The sequence below is a fragment of the Anoplopoma fimbria genome, chromosome 3 (genome assembly GCF_027596085.1).
Source record: "Anoplopoma fimbria isolate UVic2021 breed Golden Eagle Sablefish chromosome 3, Afim_UVic_2022, whole genome shotgun sequence".
Taxonomy (NCBI): domain Eukaryota; kingdom Metazoa; phylum Chordata; class Actinopteri; order Perciformes; family Anoplopomatidae; genus Anoplopoma; species Anoplopoma fimbria.
The window spans coordinates 6,629,842-6,652,578 of NC_072451.1; the positions used below are offsets into that span (position 1 = coordinate 6,629,842).

At 39.3% G+C, this 22,737-nt stretch overlaps 2 protein-coding genes across 2 annotated transcripts in view; both read left to right on the forward strand.

Annotated features, from left to right (window-relative positions):
* The first annotated feature begins 866 nt into the window (after nucleotides 1–866).
* Nucleotides 867–14,601, forward strand: atg9b (autophagy related 9B). The gene is made up of 13 exons (XM_054627576.1): nucleotides 867–1,564; nucleotides 2,081–2,124; nucleotides 2,905–2,969; nucleotides 4,003–4,173; nucleotides 5,915–6,056; nucleotides 6,211–6,959; nucleotides 7,388–7,541; nucleotides 7,832–8,011; nucleotides 8,131–8,376; nucleotides 8,591–8,829; nucleotides 8,943–9,036; nucleotides 9,193–9,277; nucleotides 10,107–14,601. The coding sequence occupies exons 1-13, from the start codon at nucleotides 1,456–1,458 to the stop codon at nucleotides 10,256–10,258; spliced, it is 2,430 nt and encodes an 809-aa protein (XP_054483551.1). The 5' UTR covers nucleotides 867–1,455; the 3' UTR covers nucleotides 10,259–14,601.
* A 4,007-nt stretch (nucleotides 14,602–18,608) lies between these two features.
* obscnb (obscurin, cytoskeletal calmodulin and titin-interacting RhoGEF b) overlaps nucleotides 18,609–22,737 on the forward strand; it is a 53,544-nt gene continuing 49,415 nt past the window's right edge. The window contains exons 1-3 of the mRNA XM_054596350.1: nucleotides 18,609–19,695; nucleotides 21,967–22,236; nucleotides 22,394–22,654. Of these exons, the coding sequence (XP_054452325.1) occupies nucleotides 18,609–19,695; nucleotides 21,967–22,236; nucleotides 22,394–22,654 (1,618 nt within the window). The remainder of the gene's footprint in view (nucleotides 19,696–21,966; nucleotides 22,237–22,393; nucleotides 22,655–22,737) is intronic.

The window sequence follows — 22,737 nt, forward strand, 5'->3', positions numbered from 1 at the left end:
TTGAGACGACAAAAATCTGACTTTTGGGAGGAAATGTGAGAAAAACTACAATTCACACCCGGAAATGACGGCATTCAAAACGGAAGTGACGCATATGACGTTTTGTTGACATTCGTTTGTGAAAGACAAAAACAGTACAAAACTGTATTTGTGACAACAGTTTTATGTTTTAATTCACAAAAGACAACAAAGCGACGATTTGTGCAAAGTTTTAATGAATTGACACGACATAAATCTGACTTTTGGGAGGAAATGTGAGAAAATCTACAATTCACACCCGGAAATGACGGCAGTCAAAACGGAAGTGACGCCAATGACATTTGTTCACATTCGTTTGTGAAAGACAAAAACAGTACAAAACTGTATTTATGACGACAGTTTTATGTTTTGATTCACAAATAATAAAATAAGTGACGATTTATAAGCGATTTGTGCAAAGCTTTAATGAAGTGACGCGACAAAAATCTGACTTTTGGGAGGAAATGTGAGAAAAACTACAATTCACACCCGGAAATGACGACAGTTAAAATGGAACTGACGCCGTGACGTCTTTTACATTCGTTTGTGAAAGACAAAAACAGTACAAAACTGTATTTGTGAAAACAGTTTTATATTTTAATTCACAAAAGACAACAAAGAGACGATTTGAGCAAAGTTTTAATTAAGTGACACAACAAAAATCAGACATTTTGGAGGAAATGTGAAAAAACTAGAAAAACTGTATTTGTGACAACAGTTTTATGATTTAATTCACAAAAAAAAAGTGACGATTTATAAGCGATTTGTGCAAAGTTTTAAAAAGTGACGACATAAATCAAAACGGAAAAACTACAATTCACACCCGGAAATGACGACAGTCAAAACGGAAGTGACGCATATGACGTTTTGTTGACATTCGTTTGTGAAAGACAAAAACAGTGGACACACACTGGATGGTGTATTTTTGGAAACCAACTGACAGACCTCGCGACCCAAACAGAACACCAACGTATCGTGGTTCAAACAAGCGTCTGCCCGCGTGCGTCGAACGAGTTCTGAGTCAACGGCCGGGACATCAAAGAGGGTCCGAAAGACAAGATCCTTAACGTCAGACGATCGACAAAACGAACCGTTTCACCCGGACTGCTCGAGTGGCTGAATCATCCACAGGCTAACAAGCAATCAGTTGAGGTCAGCTTGTCAATCTCAACCGACATCAAACAGTGAACTGCCACTCAGCATTTCTGTTACTATGGTGATGTAGGAGGGTGAGACACGAGCGCGGTCACCGTACCAACAGGGGAGGTTAGCAAACAAAACAAAATAAATAAGCTAGTGCTAGTGCTAGTGCTAGCCGCCGCAGCTAACGTTCCAATTAGAATGTAGCGGAGGTGACGTCACCGCGTTCGATCCGCTCCAGTGTTTACCACAAGGAGCTCGTCAGCTGGGAGTCAGCCTTTAAGCATGTGAAGCACAATGGCCAACTTTGAAGCTTACCAGCAGTACCAGAGGATCGAGGACTTCGAGGAGGACTCGCCACCAGGGGAGGAGGATCTACTGGTGCACGTGCCAGAAGGCCTAAAAGGTAAACAAGTGTGAATAATAATAATAATTATTATTATTATTATATTCCTTTATTGATCCCCCATGGGGGGAATTCAAGTGGCAGCAGCTTACACAGACACAGACAATTGCAGCAGCTCAACTACACAGACACAGACAATAAATACACATACTATACAACTACACAGACAATAAATACACATACTATACAACTACACAGACACAGACAATAAATACACATACTATACAACTACACAGACAATAAATACACATACTATACAACTACACAGACAATAAATACACATACTATACAACTACACAGACAATAAATACGAACAGGAATAAAAATGTACAACAAAATAAAGATATCCACATGGGCTGTTGTTGTACAGTCTGATAATGTAATGTAATAATGTTTTAATGTATCTTGATTAAACCGAACATTTGGGAGTTTGTATCTAATTAATGTGTTGTTTTTTAACAGCCATAATGTGTGATTAAAGTCTTAAGTGTTAATGCTCTGGTTTATTTTTTGCAGACTCATGGCACCATATCAAGAACCTGGATAACTTCTTCAAAAGGATATCCTTTAAATTATAGCTTTACTTTAAGTGGAGGTTGTGTCACAGTCTGCAGTCATTGCATATGCACACTGGTGTCATGCCATGCTGACACAGACTCATTAAGATACTGCTCAGTAGTCATATTTAGAATCCGATGGGTTTGTTTACTGCTTGACTCACACCTGCTTTAACACAGAAAGACATTTCCTGGTAGCCTTGAGGTTGATGATTGATATCTTGTGTTGTCTTGTAGATTCCCTGTGGTTTATCAGGGTGTTTTCAGTTTCTTTATCAAGTATAATCATAATAATAATACATTTTATTCATAGAGAGCTTTTCAGAGCACTCAAAGACGCTTTACAGACATTTAAAATCAGCATTAAAAGCTACACAGTAGACCACATGACACTAAAAACCTCTGCAATACAAATACACTGTGCAATGCATTAGTTATAATAGTTTCTGTCTGTATATATAATATTTCAGTTACTGTGGATTCTTTACTGTTTTTTTATTGCTCATTTGCTTATTTATAATACTTATTCTTGATCTTGTTTTTTTACTAGGTCTCTTGTTTGCACTATAACCTATGCTGCTGTAATCCTGTAAATTTCTCCGCTGCGGGACTAATAAAGGATTATCTTATCTTATCTTATCTTATCTTATCTTATCTTATCTTATCTTATCTTACACACTAAAAACTTAAAACTTAAAACACACAGCATTAGTCAGACATTAAAAGCTAGTATAAGGCTTTGTTTAAATGTTATTTCAGATTTCCCTTAACCAGCTTGTCCACATCTATCATTTCCATCAAAAGAATGGCTTCGCCTGTATGATGTTGTCAGAGTGCTTCGAACTTATGTAAGTACAAAAACACTGAGTTCGGATGCCTGCAGAGTTTTGCTCCATCATGAGACACTGTGATATGTTTGTAATTAAAATAATTAGGTTGGGTTTGCGGTAGTTCCGACAGGACGCTTGTTGTCAGTAAGACTTGGGCCTTGTTTATGTCACTAGTGAAAGTTCATGTTATTTTGGCAGTTAAGTGTGCCTCAGGCTTCAGCATGAACAAGTTCAGTCAGTAGTTCAAGAGCAGCTGTACTTAGAAGCTCATGTGAAATAATTTCCCAACAGTAAACACTAACATTTCGATCATTGCTTTATTTACCATAAACTTTTGTACACTTTTTATTAGTATCACCTTTTTTGGAGCATTACTCCTGGTATAACTTATTCTGTCTTCATCACATCACCAGGCCATTGTGGCAGTGCAACATATTGTTTAATTTCCGTTCCTGCCACCTAAGATAAGTTTTTGCTACTACCAGTAAGCTATCTCTGTTATTGGGTCCTGGTATGGTGTTTGTCTGTCTCTGGCCACAGCTGGCTTATTAATTATTTGGGGGCCCCTTAAACCATTAGACTAAGAAAATCCGTCCACATATCTCCCGAAGATTTGTGTGCTTAATGCTTAACTGCCACCTAGTATTTTTCATGATACCATGGTAGAGTAGGGTTACATAAGCGGTGTCTGTCGGACTAGCAAGCTAGTAAGCTAGTGTTAGCAGTAGATAACGTTACCCTTATTTGAACTGCTTGAGTTGCTGAGTAGCTAGCTCCAGAATGTAGCTGAGGCTAACAGACTGCAGTAATTGCATTGTTTACTACGAGATGTTCGTGCTGGGGGGGGAATCTGTCACATAAGTAATTGCAGAGTGCATTATCAGTGGTTTAGAGATAAAGTATAGTCACTTATCTCAATACTGTACACAAATATTGGTGTCATTTGTCATCATTAGTACTTTGGGTATTCTTGTTTTGTTTTGTTTGACTGTCATTCATTTTGATGCCTAATCTCTTCTTTTCTTTTCTTTTTCTTTTCTCATCCAAACAGTCAGTTTTTGTTTGTTGTCACATTCACAACGTTTCTTGTCAACTGTGTGGAGTACGATGTCCTGTTTGCCAATCGAGTGGTCAACCACACCGGGCCGGGCCAGAACCCCTTGGACAGGAACAAGGTCACTCTTACAGATGCCATCCTCCCTAGTCAGCAGTGCACTCAGAGGTAATCCTGTTTAATACAGGTTTATGGAGAGCTTTAGACTGTGGAAGGCAAAATTAGTAGAAAACCCAAGTTGAATTCATTGAAAAAGCTTAACAGTCACTTTACATGATGTGCCCATCCTCTCATCCCAGCCACTGTGATTAGATGCTTTGTTCTCAAGCAGACATGGTCTTGGATATTATTAGAGACAGGCCTTCGGAGGGTTTTCACTTGTCTGGCTTAATACAGTTCTAATCAGACTTAATTTCTTATTGGATCGTTTAAGATGTGGCTTCAGACTGCAAGATACAGTCACATTCACAAGGAAGGAATAGGGAACAGTAGACTATTTAGCTGTGCCCCGTGGGTTTCTTGATTTAATGGTGGGTAATGTCTCTCTAAGATCTGTTATTAACTGTAAGCACTAAGCAGTGGGCTGAGCAGAAACTGTCTTTATTTTGTCACCATCCGCTATTAGCCAACCTGAGTATCCATTGCTTGTTTTTGTTCTTAAAGCAACTTTAACACGCATCCAGAATATGACAATGTGACCCATATGTTACACTTTAATATTTCCTTTTGAAGACATCTGCCAAATTAAATTTATACATTTTTTGGAAAAGGTGTTAATGCTAGTAGTAAAAGCAGATTACAAGCTAGCATTTCATTTTGGATTTGTTTTCAAAAAAGGTTCTATCAAAATAGCACAGTGTTTATCCAGATTGAAGCACCAGTGACTCGTGTCTCTTTCTAAGAAATGTCTTTCTTTCTCAGTTTTGTTTTTTATTTGAACTTGAGATTGGTAGCTTCGAGTTGCCACGTTCCTGTAGCTGAGGGTTACTTTGAGGAAACTATTTGTGTACTGTGTCAAGACTGGCTTTAGGGAAGAGGACAATGTAATTGATAGCTTTGGGGAGGTATAACTGTCCAGACGAGATACTGACAACTCTGCCGAGCCAGAAAGCTGACGACCACATGACACCTCTCTGACTGGCTTAAAGAGACAGACCCTCTCCAACCTCATGTTCTCAAATATATATTTTTTCCTAAATGTAACATTGCCTCCGCTTGTTATCTCCAGCTTGCCTAATAGGCTTCCCTCATCGATTTGTTTCTTGATTCTGACTGTGGCTCAATAATCGTTTATATCAAAGTCGGTGACGTAAAACCACTTGAAGTTCTAATTTGGGAACAGCTTGTTCCACAGTTTGGGACCTCTCTGTCCTACTTGTATCCTCATAACTTCTCTTATTTCCATTTTAAGACCAGATGCTTTTCCCGAAAACATTCTCATATTTTGTTTATCATATCTGAAAGTTAACGGATATAAACTGACAAAGAAACGATGTAAAAGTGCATCAACAACTGCCTTAATATTAGCTAATGTAGGTATGGCTAACTAATGCCCAGCGTGTTCTGTGTTTTGACATGTAATACTCTGAAGAGTCCTTTATTTTAGAGAATTAATTAAGCAGGTTGTCTCCCACACAACCTGTAAACAAGAGTTGAGTGACAGTTTGAATCCCCCTTCACCACTTTGTCAAGATATTTATTGGCTTGCTAGCTTTCCATCCCCTTCCAAATATCGTACGAGCATTGAGGCTCTAGCTGTACATGTCCTGACAAGGCTGTAAGTAACATTTCCCTAGCTGCCCAGGTCTGAGTATTTACTTAGTCACCCATGTCTGAAGGTCCAAAATCCATAACTGAAACCGATAAATAAAGACTGCCATTTCTGAAATGTGCTTTTGTTTCTATTCAGGATTCAAGAGGACAGTTGGATCATATTCCTCCTCATCCTGGCAGCTGTCTTCTGGATCTATCGACTTATTAAAGTCTTTTGCAATGGTCTTAGCTACTGGGAGATCAGGCAGTTCTACATCAAAGCACTGAAGATCAGGATGGTAAGTGCTACATCATTATTACATTCTACAGTGAAAGGTAATCAATCTTGTCACAAATGTCTTGTGCTTTTGATTATGAAACCATGAAGACATCCATGTTGTCACGCATTGTGTCTGTAGTATCAGTCAGCTTACTTTGTGCTCCTTGTCCCAGGATGAACTATGCAACTTCACATGGCAGGAAGTCCAGGACCGGCTCATCAGCCTGCAACGAGAACAGCAAATGTGCATACACAAGAAGGAGCTGACTGAACTTGATATCTATCACCGCATACTGCGATTCAAGAACTACATGGTGGCCATGATTAACAAATCGCTGCTGCCGGTGCAGCTGCAGCTCCCCCTTCTGGGCAACGTGGTTTTCCTCACCCAGGGCCTCAAGTACAACTTTGAGCTCATCCTCTTCTGGGGTCCTGGCTCTCTGTTTCAGAACAAGTGGAACCTGCACCCCAAGTACAAGCGGAATGGAAACCGCCTGGAGCTCGCCCAGCAGCTCAGTAGAGTCATCCTGCTGATGGGTTTGGCGAATTTGCTGCTGTGTCCCTTCATCCTGGTGTGGCAGGTGCTCTACGCTTTCTTCAGCTATACCGAAGTGATCCGCAGGGAACCCGGAAGCCTGGGGGCGCGGCGCTGGTCCCTGTTCGGTCATCTATACCTGCGACACTTCAATGAGCTGGACCACGAGCTGCATGGACGCTTGGGCCGCGGCTACAAACCCACGTCCAAATACATGAACTCCTTCACGTCACCAGTGATGACTGTGCTTGCTAAGAACTTTGCCTTCTTCTCGGGCTCAATTCTGGCCGTGCTCATTGCGCTGACAGTGTATGACGAGGATGTTCTGACAGTGCAGCACATTCTGACTGCTATCACTGTGCTGGGAGTGAGCATCACTATCGCCAGGTGAGTTCTCAGAGCCATTTTCTTTCTCACTGGGGCCATTTCAGGTTTGCTATCAGCAGTTGTTAAAATTAAGTAAAGCTGTACTTTGTCATTTTCTTGCAGTTTATATCGTAATATATAGACAACTGTATACTATAATAGATTATGATTTTCAATTCCTTCAAAATAGTGATGTATTGTTTTGTTCTTGTTTATTTTTTGGAGTAATTGATTCATTTCAGTTGTATTGTATACAGAAAATAAATCAAGTTGTGGAGGGAAGTTAACTGTAAAAGAAATGAAGACCTTAAGGGGCTCCTTTGCCTCCTAATCAGTAACAGATTTTCGGTCAAAAAACAAACTATACTGTACAAAACTATCCTGTTTCCCCAATTTATAGTTGTAATGTTGATAAATTGTATATATATTTTGTACCTGTCCCGCACCAGGTCCTTCATCCCAGATGAGCATATGGTGTGGTGTCCAGAACAGCTGCTGCAGTGCATGCTGGCACACATTCACTACATGCCAGACCACTGGAGGGGCCATGCTAACAAGGGCGAGACCCGTGACGAGGTGGCGCAGCTGTTCCAGTACAAAGCGGTGAGGGGTGGAGACACTCGGTGGATAGGAACATATTTGTCACAGTCTAAACTAAAGCTATGGTCGAGTTTTTGTTGTGATTGATGATATTTTTAATGTAGAAACTGATCACTGAAGAGACTTTGTCAGACGTGATGCAGTCTCATTGTGGAATCAGTGGATTATATTGTTGCATTTAAATATATTCATATTCGACATAGAGTCAAATTTATGCCAGTACACATTGGATTGGGTGTAGAAAAAAGGAATACATTTTAAATTGGATTATGTGCTTTCTCTGTCCAAATCAGGTGTTCATTTTGGAGGAGTTGCTCAGTCCTATCGTCACACCCTTCATTCTCATCTTCCACTTGAGGAATAAGTCTCTCGAGATCATTGACTTCTTCAGGAACTTCACTGTGGAAGTGGTTGGAGTCGGAGACATCTGTTCCTTTGCCCAGATGGACATCAGACGCCATGGAAACCCAACAGTAAGATCCTACATTGGCTTCAAGCCAGTCAGTTCATTAGAGTTTCTCAAACTGTAAATGTCTGACTCTCAGAGAGCAAAGTGAATATTTGATTTAATGACTGTAAATGTTTTTTGCAGTGGATGTCAGCGGGCCAGACGGAGGCCTCCATATACCAACAAGCTGAAAATGGCAAGACAGAGTTGTCACTTATGCATTTCACCATTAAGAACCCACGCTGGCAGCCGCCTCAGGAGAGCTCGGTGTTTATCAGCCATCTGAAGGAGAAGGTGCAGCACGATGCACAGGGTGGCCCCTCCACCCAGCTGCTGCTCTCTGAGGCTCCTCTCTGCACCTCACTGCAGTCCAACGAGTCTGGCACTGGGGTAAGAGCCCCCCCGAGGGTCACACAAATAACACGTACCCCACATGAACATGTCATGTTAAACAAATTGCCAAAAGCTTAAATGTTAACAATGAATATTCATCGGCACTATGATATTTATTCAACCCCAGAATCTTTTTCTTTTTTTTCGTTTCTATTACAATATAATCGTATTTACTCAGTGGCTCTGTGTTGACCTTTGTTGCTCTTTCCAGCCTGATAATCTGTTGGCCAGTGTCCTGGCACACCCCATCCTAACTGCGTCTGGACTACAAGGGCGAGACCATCGCTTCATCCCACCGAGCACCGCTGCCTCTGCTGCTGCCAGTGTCCTGGCCTCTCTGTCCACCTCCCAGCTCCCGCACACCAGCCGCGGTCGCTCCCAAAGCCTCCTGCACTCATCCGTCCACCCGGAGAGCACCATGTACCGCAGTGATCGCACCATCAATGACAGGTACTAATCACGCTCTACATTCTTTCTACCTTTTTTTACATACTGTTTGGTGAGATTGATAAATAAATGCAAATGCTTGTTATCAGCTTTGGTTAACATGTTTCTTTTTTCAGTATGTCTAACAGTGAGTGTCACACCCGGACCAACACACTGCAAACAGAGTTTGCCTCGGCAGAGATGAGTCTCCATGCCATCTACATGCATGAGGTAACTCCCTACCTCCAGGCCCTACAGTTGTCCTCCTTTTCTCTGTTTTTTTAAAAATGTTGTTTTTCGGGTGGAGTTACTTATCACTTTTCAGTATTCCTTGTAAGCCACTAATCTACTGCTCTGCTGTACATTGACAAATGATTGTCTGTCCAGCTCCACCAGCAGAGCTCCCACCCACAGAGAACTTCGGGGCAGTGGCAGAACCCGATGCCACTGAGAGATCTGCACACAAACACTGGTAAATGAAAATCTTATTTTTGACTAACTTTGCAAAACGACACTATAGCTGAAAAGCAAGAGACGGGTTAATGGTAGTGTGCGGTTCTGTTTGTTAAGTTTGAGTAAGAATTAAGACCTGCATTCATAACTCTTTTGGATATTAACATAGAATCTAATTACTCTGTGTAATGGGGAAAAAAGATTGCTTGTAGTTCTGAAATCACGGTCATGACCCGAGTCTGCAGCACTTACATACCCACTCTATTCAGAACAACAACTATAAGTTGAGCAGAGCCACAAAGGACTTTAGAATAAATTGCAAACGCTTTTAGAAGCAAATATGTCTGCTTTAATGTTTGTCAAACTTACTTAATGTTGTACAGAAACCAAACTCACAGTGACATAACTGCAAGTATAAAGCTGATTGGGACTTATTACAATTTTCAAGTCATTTCAAGTTGATTATTCCAAGTATAGTAAAGTCAACAGAGACCAATAGCTGCGAGGTGAAAAAAACATTATAAGAAGTAAAGTATATACAATAATTTGAAGCACTAGTAAACTGGCTAAAACATGCCAAATGCTTCAATTTTATTATTCCTTTTGAATGATTAATAATGCATATCATAATATATTAAGGGTTTATACACAAGCATGGAGCAGCATGTACATTTGCCAGGTCACCAGCCTTTTGAAAGCTTTAACATATAAACCAGCACAAAAACCAATCTCAGTGAAACATTTCATATGCGACTCGAATGTTTTAATAACTTCCATGACTTTAATTTTCCGTATTATCTAGACAATGCCTGAGAAAGGCTCTGACCTTGTATCGACACTCTTCTCAGATTTCCAGGCAAACAGGGGACTTTCTTCCAGCATCTCCATGCCCACCACTGTCCACCTTGGTGGCTGGCAAGAGGAAGAGGAGGAGAATGAAGATGAACAGGAGATTAATAGTGGATCTACTCCAAAACAGGCCACAGGGAGTAGTTGTTGAAGTGCCTTATGTCATAAGGTATATGCTCTCTTTTAAAACTCTGTAATATGACACATGTCTACGATCTATGCTTTGTGGTTCTGTATCCTGTGTGTTGGTCGAACCTAACAACAATGGCCTTTTATCCTACAAGGGATACATCGCCATGATGATTTCTCCTCTCTCTCTCTCTCTCTCTCTCTTTTACTTTTTTCTTTTTTATAGTGTTTACATTTTATTTTTTCTTCTATGAACATTGTGGCCTTAGATGATCTTCATGGAGAATTTAGCATGGACCTTTAAAACCATAATTCAGCATTTGTTTTAGGAGAGGGCTCATTTAATAACCACCGTCTCCGCGCCTCATCCTGTCACATCAGGCAGACTATGGCATCAGGGAAACCATACGTCTTCCGTCCGATCCATGTTGATTTTGTCATCAACTTGTACAGACAAACTTTGTGTACAGCGACAGAGAGACATTATGGTGTATTCATAGGATCACTGTGTGAAAAGGAGTGCAAAAGGCTCATCTCGACCTCTGCTGAGCCTGTGTGCTCACACTTCAAGTATTTGTGCATCGCAGAGATTTCCAGCGTGAGTCTTAACTGAAGTTTCTCACAGTGGGAGGATCTGTGCTACACAGACTGCAAACTGTGTCGTAGCTGCCTGAACAATTTTGATCACCTTTAAAAAAGATGATTCAATATTTCAAGTTGTGCTGTTTTTAACCTAGTGATTTGTAAATACTCTTTTGCGTCTAAGTTATCCTTTAAAAGTCCACATTTTTACTACCAGAGCTTATCCTTGAATATTATACCAAGTATTGATTTGATAAAGAGCTGACTGTGCAGGAGCTGAACTACTAAAACACCTTGTGTACCTGTCAGAACATGTCTTTAATACAGACATAAACATGCTGTGATGCTGCTGTCTGTGTTTAGTGGTCCTAAGTACAGATATTACTCAGTATTAATATTTCCACAGCTGATGTGTCGAACCACTTTTCCCTCATAAACGGGACTGAAATCATGGGCACCAAATACGCTTGGCGTCAAAATCCAAATGCAGATATAATATGTCTTTTAAGTCTGTTAAAGCTGGACACAAAGTCAGCTTTATGCCTTAACACCCATTTAAAAACATATGTTTAAATCCTAGATTCCGTGTTACCTCAGTGGTGGTGAAGAAAAACTTCTACTCCAATCAATACCTCTGCAGTGTAATTACTCTTGTGTAAAAAAAAAATATATATATATACAATATGGGGTTCTTTTGCAGTATGCAGATGCATTTTTTAACTGCATTTTGGTTTTAATGGCAAGTGTAAATGGAATTTGTTCCATTTTCTGTTCTTAATTCGTCCCCGACAGATGTTTTAAGTCGAGCATTGATGTCCCAGAAAATGTGGGAAGGAATCTTTTTTTTTTTTTTTTTTTTTAAAGAACAAAACAGGGTGGTGTTCTTTAGCATATCTTTGCGCACATTAGCATTTTGTCTGAATCTTTTTTCCACAAAACGTTCAGATAAAGAAATGGAACTTCATCTTAAGGGCTGAGTGTGTGCTGTTCCTTCTGCAGCTTTAGGTTTGAAAAAGAGTTCCTCTCAGTGTTGGCTTAATACTTTTCAAAGTAAGAGCATGAGGAGAAAAAAGCCTTTCCACTGCATAATTTGTTAGATTTAGGTTTATTATTAGATATTTTTAAGTGATTTATGTGTATTATTTATTTTGTAGAAAAAAAAAAAAAAGTTTTTTTAAATGATTAACTTTCAGAAATTCTTTTTTTATTGAACAAAAAAAAAAAGTTCCCCCATTAAAAAAAAAAAAAAAAAAGTAGTTAAAAAAACATTTTCGATTTTGAAATTCTAATAGAAAGATTTTATGAATGCAAAAGTTACGTGGCTAGCTGCATGAATTTAAATGTTATTTGCACATAGATAAATTGGGACTAAATCTGCTTGGTGGGCAAAAAAAAAATCTTTCGCCCGTTTTTTATTGCATTCTCCAAAGATCACAGTTATATAGACGTCATCCTTCACAATTGCAAGACTTCAGAGGATACACACATTTCTTTGCCCTCTCAATGTTTAGAAACTATGTCTGTGGAAGGAATGCTTTTTGACACATGCATTATTAAGCTAACATGAACTCAGAAGTTTGCACTGACAGAATATAAACATTTTTTTAATATGTGTGTGTGTATATATATATCTATATATATATATATATATATACAATACTTGCATCAGTTAGATTTTTATAAACTGCAGGTCTCAAAAGGGACGCTTGAGTCAGTCTCCATCTGGAATGACCTCTCGTTGTTTGTATATAAGCAAAGCATCAGCACATATTGTATCGTCGTTGTCCACAGCAGACCCACCTGGAAATACTGTGGCCAATCACATAAGGTCTTCTTACCTCTGGTCAGTAAATCTTCGCCCTGTAGGGGACGATGTGTGTCTTTGTCACACTGTTTAATGTGCGTACATGAGTGATGTGGTCACTGTCTGTTTTGTGTAGTGAGTTTATGTCTCAGAGACACTGGAGCTCAGCTTTGTGCACAGAGTTGATTCCTTTTCACCGTCTCCACATTTACACCTCACTGTCATGTTTGTCATTTTATTTTAATCAGTGCCTTAGTATTAAGGATTAGTAATTGCTCTTTATAGAAGCCATTTCATGTGAACCATTGGATTTACTTTCACAGATTTAGCAGCACATACTATGTACAGTATTTTATTTTGGCATGTCATCGTGTATAGCATCGAGTATGTATTGAAGTCGTGAATGTGGCTTGTAAGATGAGATGTTTACTGATCTTGTTTCAGTTTGTTGCATCCGACAGCACACTTCTTCTTATCGTGGTGTTTTCGATTTTTGCACTGTCCTCAATATCCTAAAGAAGCAGGAGTGTGCCTTGTAATTGCTGGTGTCATCACAGCCAACCTTCTCATCTTACTATGGTTTCTTATCCACTATACACCAGTCCAACAATCACAGTGACTGGTAACAAGGTGCTAAGTTTTCATCCTGAAGTGTTGAATACGTTTTAAGACATGTTTTAGTTTGTTTTTTGTTTGTTACACAGGTTCGTCTGTTTGTTTTTGTTCTGTAAATTAAGAAACTAGCTGAAAAATGAAACATGCCAAAATAACTTGTTTTCAGCACAGCTTTACAAAACATGTTTTGTTTTTTCTGTGAGTGAGCAGAGAGGCGAATACATATTATTTTGAGTGTATTTAATCATTTCATGTGTGGTTGATTTTGCGATGTTTATGTGAAATAAAAATATATTTAAATTTTCATTTATTTTCGTTTTATATTTGCTTTGCTGGTTTGCAGTGTCGGCTTGTGAGATTACAATGTGAAACATTTTCTTTACAAGATGTGTACCGATCTGACACTGATATATTTTTACTGATTCTTTTGTCCTTCTGAACTGTAGAGGAAGTCCTTTTTTATTTAACAACTTTGAAATCTGATGTGTTTATTTAGAACGGTTCAACGATGAGGTCGAGCCTGATAAATCTGAGACGTCCTAACATGGTCACTGCACATGGATAGAAAACAGACTCTGCACAGTGACTAAATAAACCAAAAGGATACTCAAAGCTTTGTGGGATTTGAAACTTATGACTTTGGCGACTCCTAGTGGTAATATCAGAAAAGGCTTTTAAGTCAGACAGCAATGCAAGGTGCAATGAAGGTTTAACATGGACACAAAAGAAAAAAAATCTAAAAACTATGTAACTTATGACGAACATCTAAAAGATGCATATCATTTTATATACGTCTGATTTAAATGTGTCTGATTTAATCTGATAACTCATTAAGGTTTTGAACTCTTCTTTCACCTTCCCTTCCTCGAGGTGCAATAGGAGCTCAGTGGTGCAATTCTTTCGAAACAGAATACTTAGACTTTATTTATTGTACCCAGACATTATCTGTTTAGGACACGTTGACAATGTTCATATGTGCCACGTCTGTGTTTCTGTGCTGTGTGTCTCTTGTGTGGCTCACTGTCTCTTTTCTGATACAGTGGATTTCTTTCACTGTTTATATCCTCCTCTCGCGTGCATAGCAGAACAAACACTCTTGGCTGAAATCCTGTATTATAATCCTAGGTTGAATGGTGGGTTCAACCTATTGTAATATAAGATTTTTTTTCTACATTAGTTACATATTTTTGTTTGATTTCACTTTGTGGGTTAGAATAGTTAGGCAGACTTTTGTTTCGTGTTTTTTCCGCGTTGGCATCTCATTGGCCTGTGTAACCCTGTTGCCCTACTGCTACTCTGTCAATACTGTAAATGCTATCCACATTGTAAATAAACACCACATGCCTCTATTTTGAGACACACTATTTAGTCTCATCTGTTTTTTCCCCTCCATATCCAATTGGTTGTTATTATTGTTCAAGTCCTCACAGCACATTTTAATGACTAAGACGCCATCTGCTGTTTATTCTTGGCTATCTCTTCTTGGTGCTTCTGACATTTGTCTCGCTTGTCGTCCGTCCGCTATCTTAATGTTCTTTTGAGGTAACACCCATGTGTTTCGGCTGTGAACACGATACAACCGTGACCTTATTCTTGAAATGTCTAAGAGGGCAAGTTGAAGACCATGTAGGACAGATATTGGAGAGTATACATTGCAAATGTTTTGTGAATATTGTCTCATCACCAAGACATTTTTGCTTGCTGCTTAACAGCGTAGCCAGGTGCTATGTGCCTGAATGCTGCCCTCTGCTGTATTAGATCTATCTGTTGGCCGAGAAGGACTTTTGGATAATTACCAAAGGTTGTGGAAATACCATCCATGATATCATTTGGTGCTATTAACTGATTCAGGAAATGCAGACCACAGAAAGTGCAAAGGTTGAGGAGAAAAAACAACTGGAGGTACGTTTGAATTTACTTTTATATAAACCAAACAGGCTTTTATTTTCCCCCTTATATTACAATTCAAATGTTTGTGTGAATGTGGGACAGACAGACAAAAGAGGTTTCATAAAATAGTTTTTTTTCTCAGCATACTTTCAGGAGCATGGAAACCAAACCCAGTAGCCAGAACAGGATGAAGCAGAGGCGAGCAGCAACAGTGGATTACTGTCTGCTAGAGTTTCGGGGAGTTTAAATCAGGGTCCAGGCGACCTGCTGCTGTCAGTCACTGGCAGTGGGGGAAAGCCCATTCTGGAAAGACCAAGTAAATACCATGGAGGCCAAAGAATAGGGAAGAAAGGGGTAAGACTTGTAACCCATTGTATTATAGAGAAACATTAAATATAAGAAATATAATTATATATCTAAATATGTGATAAAGTAGGGCATAATAAAAAATAAATGCCCTGCTATCTAATGATTGCTGTGTCATGCTATACGTGTTTTAATCATTGTAAAGATGTCATGGGAGATGCATTTTAAAGCATTACTGTATTCGAGGCATTTGTAGAATATGATGTCATAACTTGTTAATGGGCCTGAGCAGCTGCGTAAAGCAGCTGTCATCATGGTGGCTGTGGAATACAATGCGTCACAAGCTCAAGCAAGTTCAATCACATGTACATTCAATAGAGATTCAGGCTTTACACACATACTGCATACATACATATAGATATTAGGTAAATGTCCGCAAGAAAGGGAAGGTTATTCAAAAAATGGGCAGTTAGCAGGCTATGATCATAGTTCTGCAATTGCATGCAATGCATTGTTATTGTTTGGATTATGTGAGACATGATGTCAGATAGTCTACTTGCACTGTATGTTGGTAAGGTTTTAGTGAATCAAAGGAAAAGGTCAAAACAATATAAGACTTTAAGGAAGACTGACATTTATGAAAATATGATTGTTTGTGAGGTACCAACAGTCTGATAAGAATACTGATATTAAGTTAATTTATTTTTGTTTACTGCACAGATCTGAACCTGCTCTCTAATTTAATCTACAGCATAGCAGTGGTGGGAGAAGTAGTCAGATCTTTTACTTTCTGACATTCAATATTCTTTTGTTTTTAAAGTAAAAATACAAAAGTATTACCATCAAAATATACTTAAAGTACCAAAAGTAAAAGTGCTCATTGTACAGAATGGCCCAGTTCAGAATAAAGTTTATATTATTGGATCACATTATATATTGTAAAGTTGCAGCTGGTAAATGTGGGGCTCATTTTAACAAATTGATATACTGCTGGGTTGCTTAATCTATAATAACACATCATTATTCATATATTTACTATAATATTAATATACAAAGTAACTAGTAACTAAAGCTGTCAAATAAATGTAGTGGAGTAGAAGGAATAAAGTTACTTACATAAGAAATAACCAAGTACTTAGGTACATGAATAAATAACCTTCTTAGTTACTTTCAACCACTGCAGCACAGGGTCATATTTAAAAAAAAATCATCATGTGTTTAAGATAAGATAAGATAAGATAAGATAATCCTTTATTAGTCCCGCAGCGGGAAATTTGCAGGCTTACAGCAGTATAGAGTAAAGTGCACACAAGAGACATAGTAGAAGAAAGACAAGATAAAAAAAATAAAAAATAAAACAAAATGTTTTGCTTGTAAAATCCTTATTTGCAAAATAACTCCAGCTGTCAAGATAGTGGAGTAAAAGTATAAAGTAGCATTTAAATAGGAAAGAAAAGTAAAACTACTTCAACATTGTACTTAAGTAGTACACTACTACTAGTACACTAACTAAGTACAATGTGCGCATTTTTGGTAACTTAAATAGTCTATTATTCAGTGTTATGAGCTGTTTTTATGACTTAAGTGTCCGACCTGCAGTGTGCAGCCCAGCAGAGGACAGGCCAGTCTGTCTCCTGTCTCCTGTCTCCTGCCTCCTGTCTCCTGTCTCCTGTCTCCTAACTGTGGGACGAGTCTATTTTGGAAAGGAGGCTGAGCAAAACGAGGGACGTCAGCTCTTTGGCATCATGAGGTACCAGGGAAGAAAGAAAGAATAAGTCTCGTCCACCGCCCACCGCAGGAGACTTTGGGGGTGATGTTCCACCATTCTGGATTTACAACCATTTCAAGGATATTTGAGCACAAAGAAGACATTATTTTTTATTTTTTTAATTTATTTTGGCTGGACTTCTTAATAAAGAAAGTGATTTTGGAGTTGGAGATATCATTCGGAAATTTTGACGACCACCTGACGTTTCAGCCCGAATGATTCATCGACCGTTCTACCTGAGTGGCTGAAGACTCAAGGTGAAAAAGTCATTTATGGCAAAAAAAAAAAGAATTACTTAACAAGAATAATAAAAGCCAAAACTTTACCGTTATGGCATTTATAGTTTTTCTCCCCATTTATTTCATCTTTAAATCTCATAAGTATCTAAATAATATACTTTCATACTTGTAACAGTTACATTTGCGTCATTACTTCCAGTTTCAATTAGAATAACACTGTAATTAAAAGCCTATGTGCTCCAGTTTTTTTTTTTATAAACCTCAAATTATGCAAATAGAATTCCAAAACATATATTTTAAAAGTATTTTTTTTTTAGTTGGGGTTTTCCGTTAGGGACAGAGAGAATAGAAGTATGTTTCTGAAGTGGAAGCTTTATCAAACAGCTGATATCTCTTTCGCTTCTACAAATGGCAATGGACAGAGACAGGGTCTGACAGCTGAGGTTATTTTTGGGACATGGCAGTTCAAGCGACAGAGGTGACAAAGCTGGCAAATGTCACTCTTTGAAAGGAACATATCGGCTTCATTTGACCTTGTTACAAGGGAATGTGTTTGTTGTTGTGTTGTTAAACTACTTTTATTATTGAATAGGCTGCAGGGCATGAAGTTAAGTCGTTGTATTGATGTATATCTGCAGGCCCAGCACAGGGGTATGTTGACTGACAGTTACTGTAACTGCCTGCCATAAATATGCCTTTCTGGACTGTGGAGTTATGTCTATTTTCATAGCATAACATATTTATAGAGTACACTCAACACACTGTCACATCCCACAATGGTTTGGGTTTATTTGTAATCTAATGTGTGGCCAAAAAGTAATATAATATAACTTACCACCTTTTTATTGTACAAAATGTGCAGCCAAATGTGTTACAGTTCAGGAGAAAGATATGTTCTTTCCAAACCTTTATCAAATTCAATTGTAAAACTGCCTTTTATCAATTGTTCATAGTTGAACACAAATTATTAACTGCAAAAGGATTTTGGTGTTTGGTAGCTAATAGTAAACTATATCAAACTACTACCTGTTGTTTTGCAGGCTATGGAAATCATTAGAACGACTTAAACAAAAATGACGTCTTGTTCAATGTTGCATATTTTTCTTGCTAAACCCGTCCCGGTACTGTATTGTAATATTCATCTATTCTTTGATTACAGGATCAAAAAATGGATAAAAACTTGTTCGGAGGAGTCCCCCGGTTTCTCACCCGCCCAAAGGCGTTCTCAGTGTGTGCAGGCAAGGATGCCACCCTGAGCTGCACCATCGTGGGCAGCCCCACCCCACTGATCACCTGGGAGAAGGAAAAGCTGAAGCTGACATCTGGGGGACGCTTTAAAACCGTGGAGGATGGAGATGTGTACCGCCTCACCATCTATGACCTAACACTGGAGGACAGTGGCCAATTCATGTGCCGGGCCAAAAACAGTGTTGGGGAAGCTTATGCCGCCGTGACCCTCAAAGTGGCCCTGCCAGCGGAGATGGCTCAGAGAGCCCCTGCTTTCATGGTTAAGCCTATCTCTTCACGTGTAGGTTTGGGAGACGATGTTGTTTTCTACTGCCGGGTTGTAGCTTACCCTGAGGCCAACTTTGATTGGGAGAAAGATGGGCGCTACTTGGGGGAGACTAACCGTATCAAGATCGTTTCCGACAGCGACAGCAGCACCTTAAAGATTCAAAGTGTGCGTAACCTGGATAGCGGCACCTTCACCTGCAGGGCCCAGAACACGGTCGGTCGTTCCCACGCTGCGGCGGCTCTTGTCGTAGATGCCCAGGATTCCCGCCACCTGGCTGCAGACAAAAGCACCTCCCTCCTTTCTCACCTGCAAAAGCGCAAAGAAGGAATGAATCAGGACATCTCTCTCTATCGCACCGAAGAAAGCAGATCCTCTGTTTCTTCCTCCTCCAAGGCCAACATCACAGATAGTTTGAGTTCTCTGAATCTGGAATATGAGCTGAGGGCATCTGCGCTGGCAAAGCTGCCCAAAGGTGTGTTCACCCGTACCTGCACAGTGACTGAAGGCAAGCATGCCAAACTCAGCTGCTTTGTGACGGGTCACCCCAAACCCCACATCATCTGGAGGAAGGATGGGTCAAACATCAGCGAGGGCCGCAGGCATGTCATTTATGAGGACCAAGCTGAGAACTTCATCCTCAAGATCCTGTACTGCAAGCAGACTGATAACGGTCTCTACACCTGCAATGCAACCAATATGGCTGGCCAGACCTACAGTGCTGTTTTGGTAACAGTCAAAGGTAAGATGGTCATGTATTAAGAACATGCTAAATACAGTACAGTCAGTGATACAAATTTAACGCACATTTGAGAGCGTCCTTTACATGTAGGCTGTCATTGGAGACATATTCATGACATATATGCATCATCTGTCAGCACCTATGACATTATAGAGGCTGTGACTCTAGGCCACTATATACAGCATTTACAGCACATTCCCAACATGTTTGTCCGTCTCTTTCCCAGCCCCAAGACACCAGCCCCTTAGTAATTTCCTAAAAGGGCTGGGCATTGTAGTTTTTAGCAAACATTACTCAAACAGAATTATATTGAGCTGCAAATGAATACCCATTTGGTGTTCTACTGAGTATTTATAACACCTGGTTAGTGTATGTGGGATTTCCTCAAATAAACTACAGGGCCACACTAGTTTATAGAAACGGGTCGCCCAGTGCATCAGTGTGGCTCTTTTTCGTGTTATGTGTTTGAAGCAATAGCAATGGAGGTCTATAGCACAGAGGAAAAAGCTGTATGTTAATAGGATAAACTCACTACTGGACGTGTTGTTCAAATCAATACACCAAAGTCTCACTTAAACATATCAAAATGTGTGTGGCTTTTCACAACAAGGTTGAATTCTGGCTCTACTCTGAAGTAGGGTGTTGAGTTGCATCTATTTTCTGCTGGTGATGAGTAGTTCACAGATGCTAAGATGGTCACTCACTCAATGGACTACATTCACACCACCGTTAGTGAGACTTCCATTGGAAATAAATATGCCCAAGGGGTGAAACCGTAGGGTGGTACATTTCTGTTGGTATGTCCGATAATGAGGACCACGGTGCTACTGATGTGTAGTTTATTGCTGGTGCAGAAAACTGGAAACTTTTGACGTTTGCCCTGCAGGTTGTTAGTTTGCAGGATTTAAAGGGACATTTTGCAATGGAAAATATAAATAATTTGAACTCTTAGTGTTTGTGCGACAATTTATCAATGTTATGATAAATACACAAGATAAATAAATACAAAAGATAAAAGAAGAAATAGTTGGCTTTTCGTTTTCAACAAAGTAGACAGAAACATTGTATTTTGTGTAACCTTTGATTTAACTACTTTGGATTATTATACATCACTTAGAAATAAAATTCCCGGTAGAAAAGGAAATCAGTCACATTCTTGGGAAGATAACCCATCAAAGTACCAAAATAAGTAACTCTTAAGGATTGTTTATGTTTACCATGTACTGCCTATTGTCAACGTTTCTTACTAAATTACAAGATAAAGTACTCTGGAGCCACACTGTATCTCACCAACTTGTATTCTCCCTAGTGAATGACAAGTGTCTGATATTCTCAAAGTAAAAATATTCAACTGCCGGGCTGTAAACAGCTAACTGGCCCTTTGGAATGATGAATACAGAATATATATTAATGTAAATGTTGCATTTATTTTATGTCGGTACTTTGATTGATATACTGAACCCAGTGGACTTCAACCATAACTGAAAGTGGAGATCCACATGTTTCAACACTTGATTCCTATAGAGTTGGCTTGTATCCAAACGTATGGATATAGATACAGTTTAAAACTGTAACCCTCATTTGTGGTTCAGAGCGCATTAAGAGAAACTGAGACTTAGGGGAAATGTACAATAGGTACTCCGCAACCTCCATTGAAGTAGCGGGTGTAGTAAGCGCATTTAAACCCCCAGTTCACATTTAACAAATTCATGTGAATCTAAATAAATATCAGTAGCATTTTTAGACATTATTTTACAGGCATTAAGCACATATATTTTGAAATTGTCATACTTTACATACAAGCATTTCCTAGACCGTTCCAAAAGTTTTTTGATTGATTTCCTACCTTCCAGACATCAATTGTTTAACTGCTAAACATCGGCTTCAAAAACAAAAGATTTCACAGTTGATTACCAAAGAGCTTTTATTTCACTTGCTATATTTTTGCTAATGTTTGCCCACATCTTCCTCTGTAAGATTTTATGACAATGTTGAAAAGCCAAGCATCAAGGTTTGGTTGTTCAAAAAAATACACACATTAAATGTCCAATCTGATGGAATATCTCTGAAGCAGGTTTCTATTTTCTCCAACCTTGATTTTATTATTACACTAGCCTGAACTACTTTACAGTTCTAGATGAAGGGAGATAAATGTAGAAAGTTAATAAAAATGTTGATCGTAAAGTACTGCTTTTTGTATTTTATAGACTGACATATGCATAACCAATGGCGGCTTAACCTGAGGACTCTGTTATTTGTTCATTGTGTCAGAGCCTAAGGTGCCATTCAGAAGGAAGCTTCAGGATGTGGAGGTTCAAGAGAAAACCTCAGCCACACTGATGTGTGAGGTGCCTGTTACTGCCACCCAGGCCAACTGGTTCATGGAGGAAACACGGCTGCAGCAAAGTACCAAATATTACATCGAGCAGGAAGGCACCCTTCGACGTCTCACCATACACAATGTCACCACCAACGATGACGGTGTTTATATCTGCGAGATGAAAGAGGGCAGTCGCACTGTGGCTGAGCTCACTGTCCTGGGTATGGGTGAAACATTTTTATGTCATTTTTTTTTTTTAAATAAATATTATGTACAGGCATTACAATGGTATATTCAAGACTAATTAATATGACCTTCTTAAAATACTGCTAGTCAATGTGTTTCTTTATATAACTTCTTCTTCCTCTCATATTCCAGGCAACATTACAAAGAAACTTCCCCGGAGAACAGTAGTCCCTGTCAGTGACACTGTCATCTTCTGTGTGGAGCTGGAGCATCCCTTCCCAGATGCTTACTGGACCCGCAATGGCGAGAAATTGAGGGAAGATTCCCGCATATCCATTGGCTGCGTGCTCAGACAATACACACTCACAATTAGAGATTGCCAGGCCGATGACTCAGGAGAGGTGGCCTTTGTGGCTGGAGACTGCAAGACCTCCACTCGATTCTCCGTCACTGGTGAGGATGATACCTGGGTCTAATTCAGGCTTACTGCATTTGTTCTGACTTGCTTGCATAATTGTCAGGATGGATTCAAATGT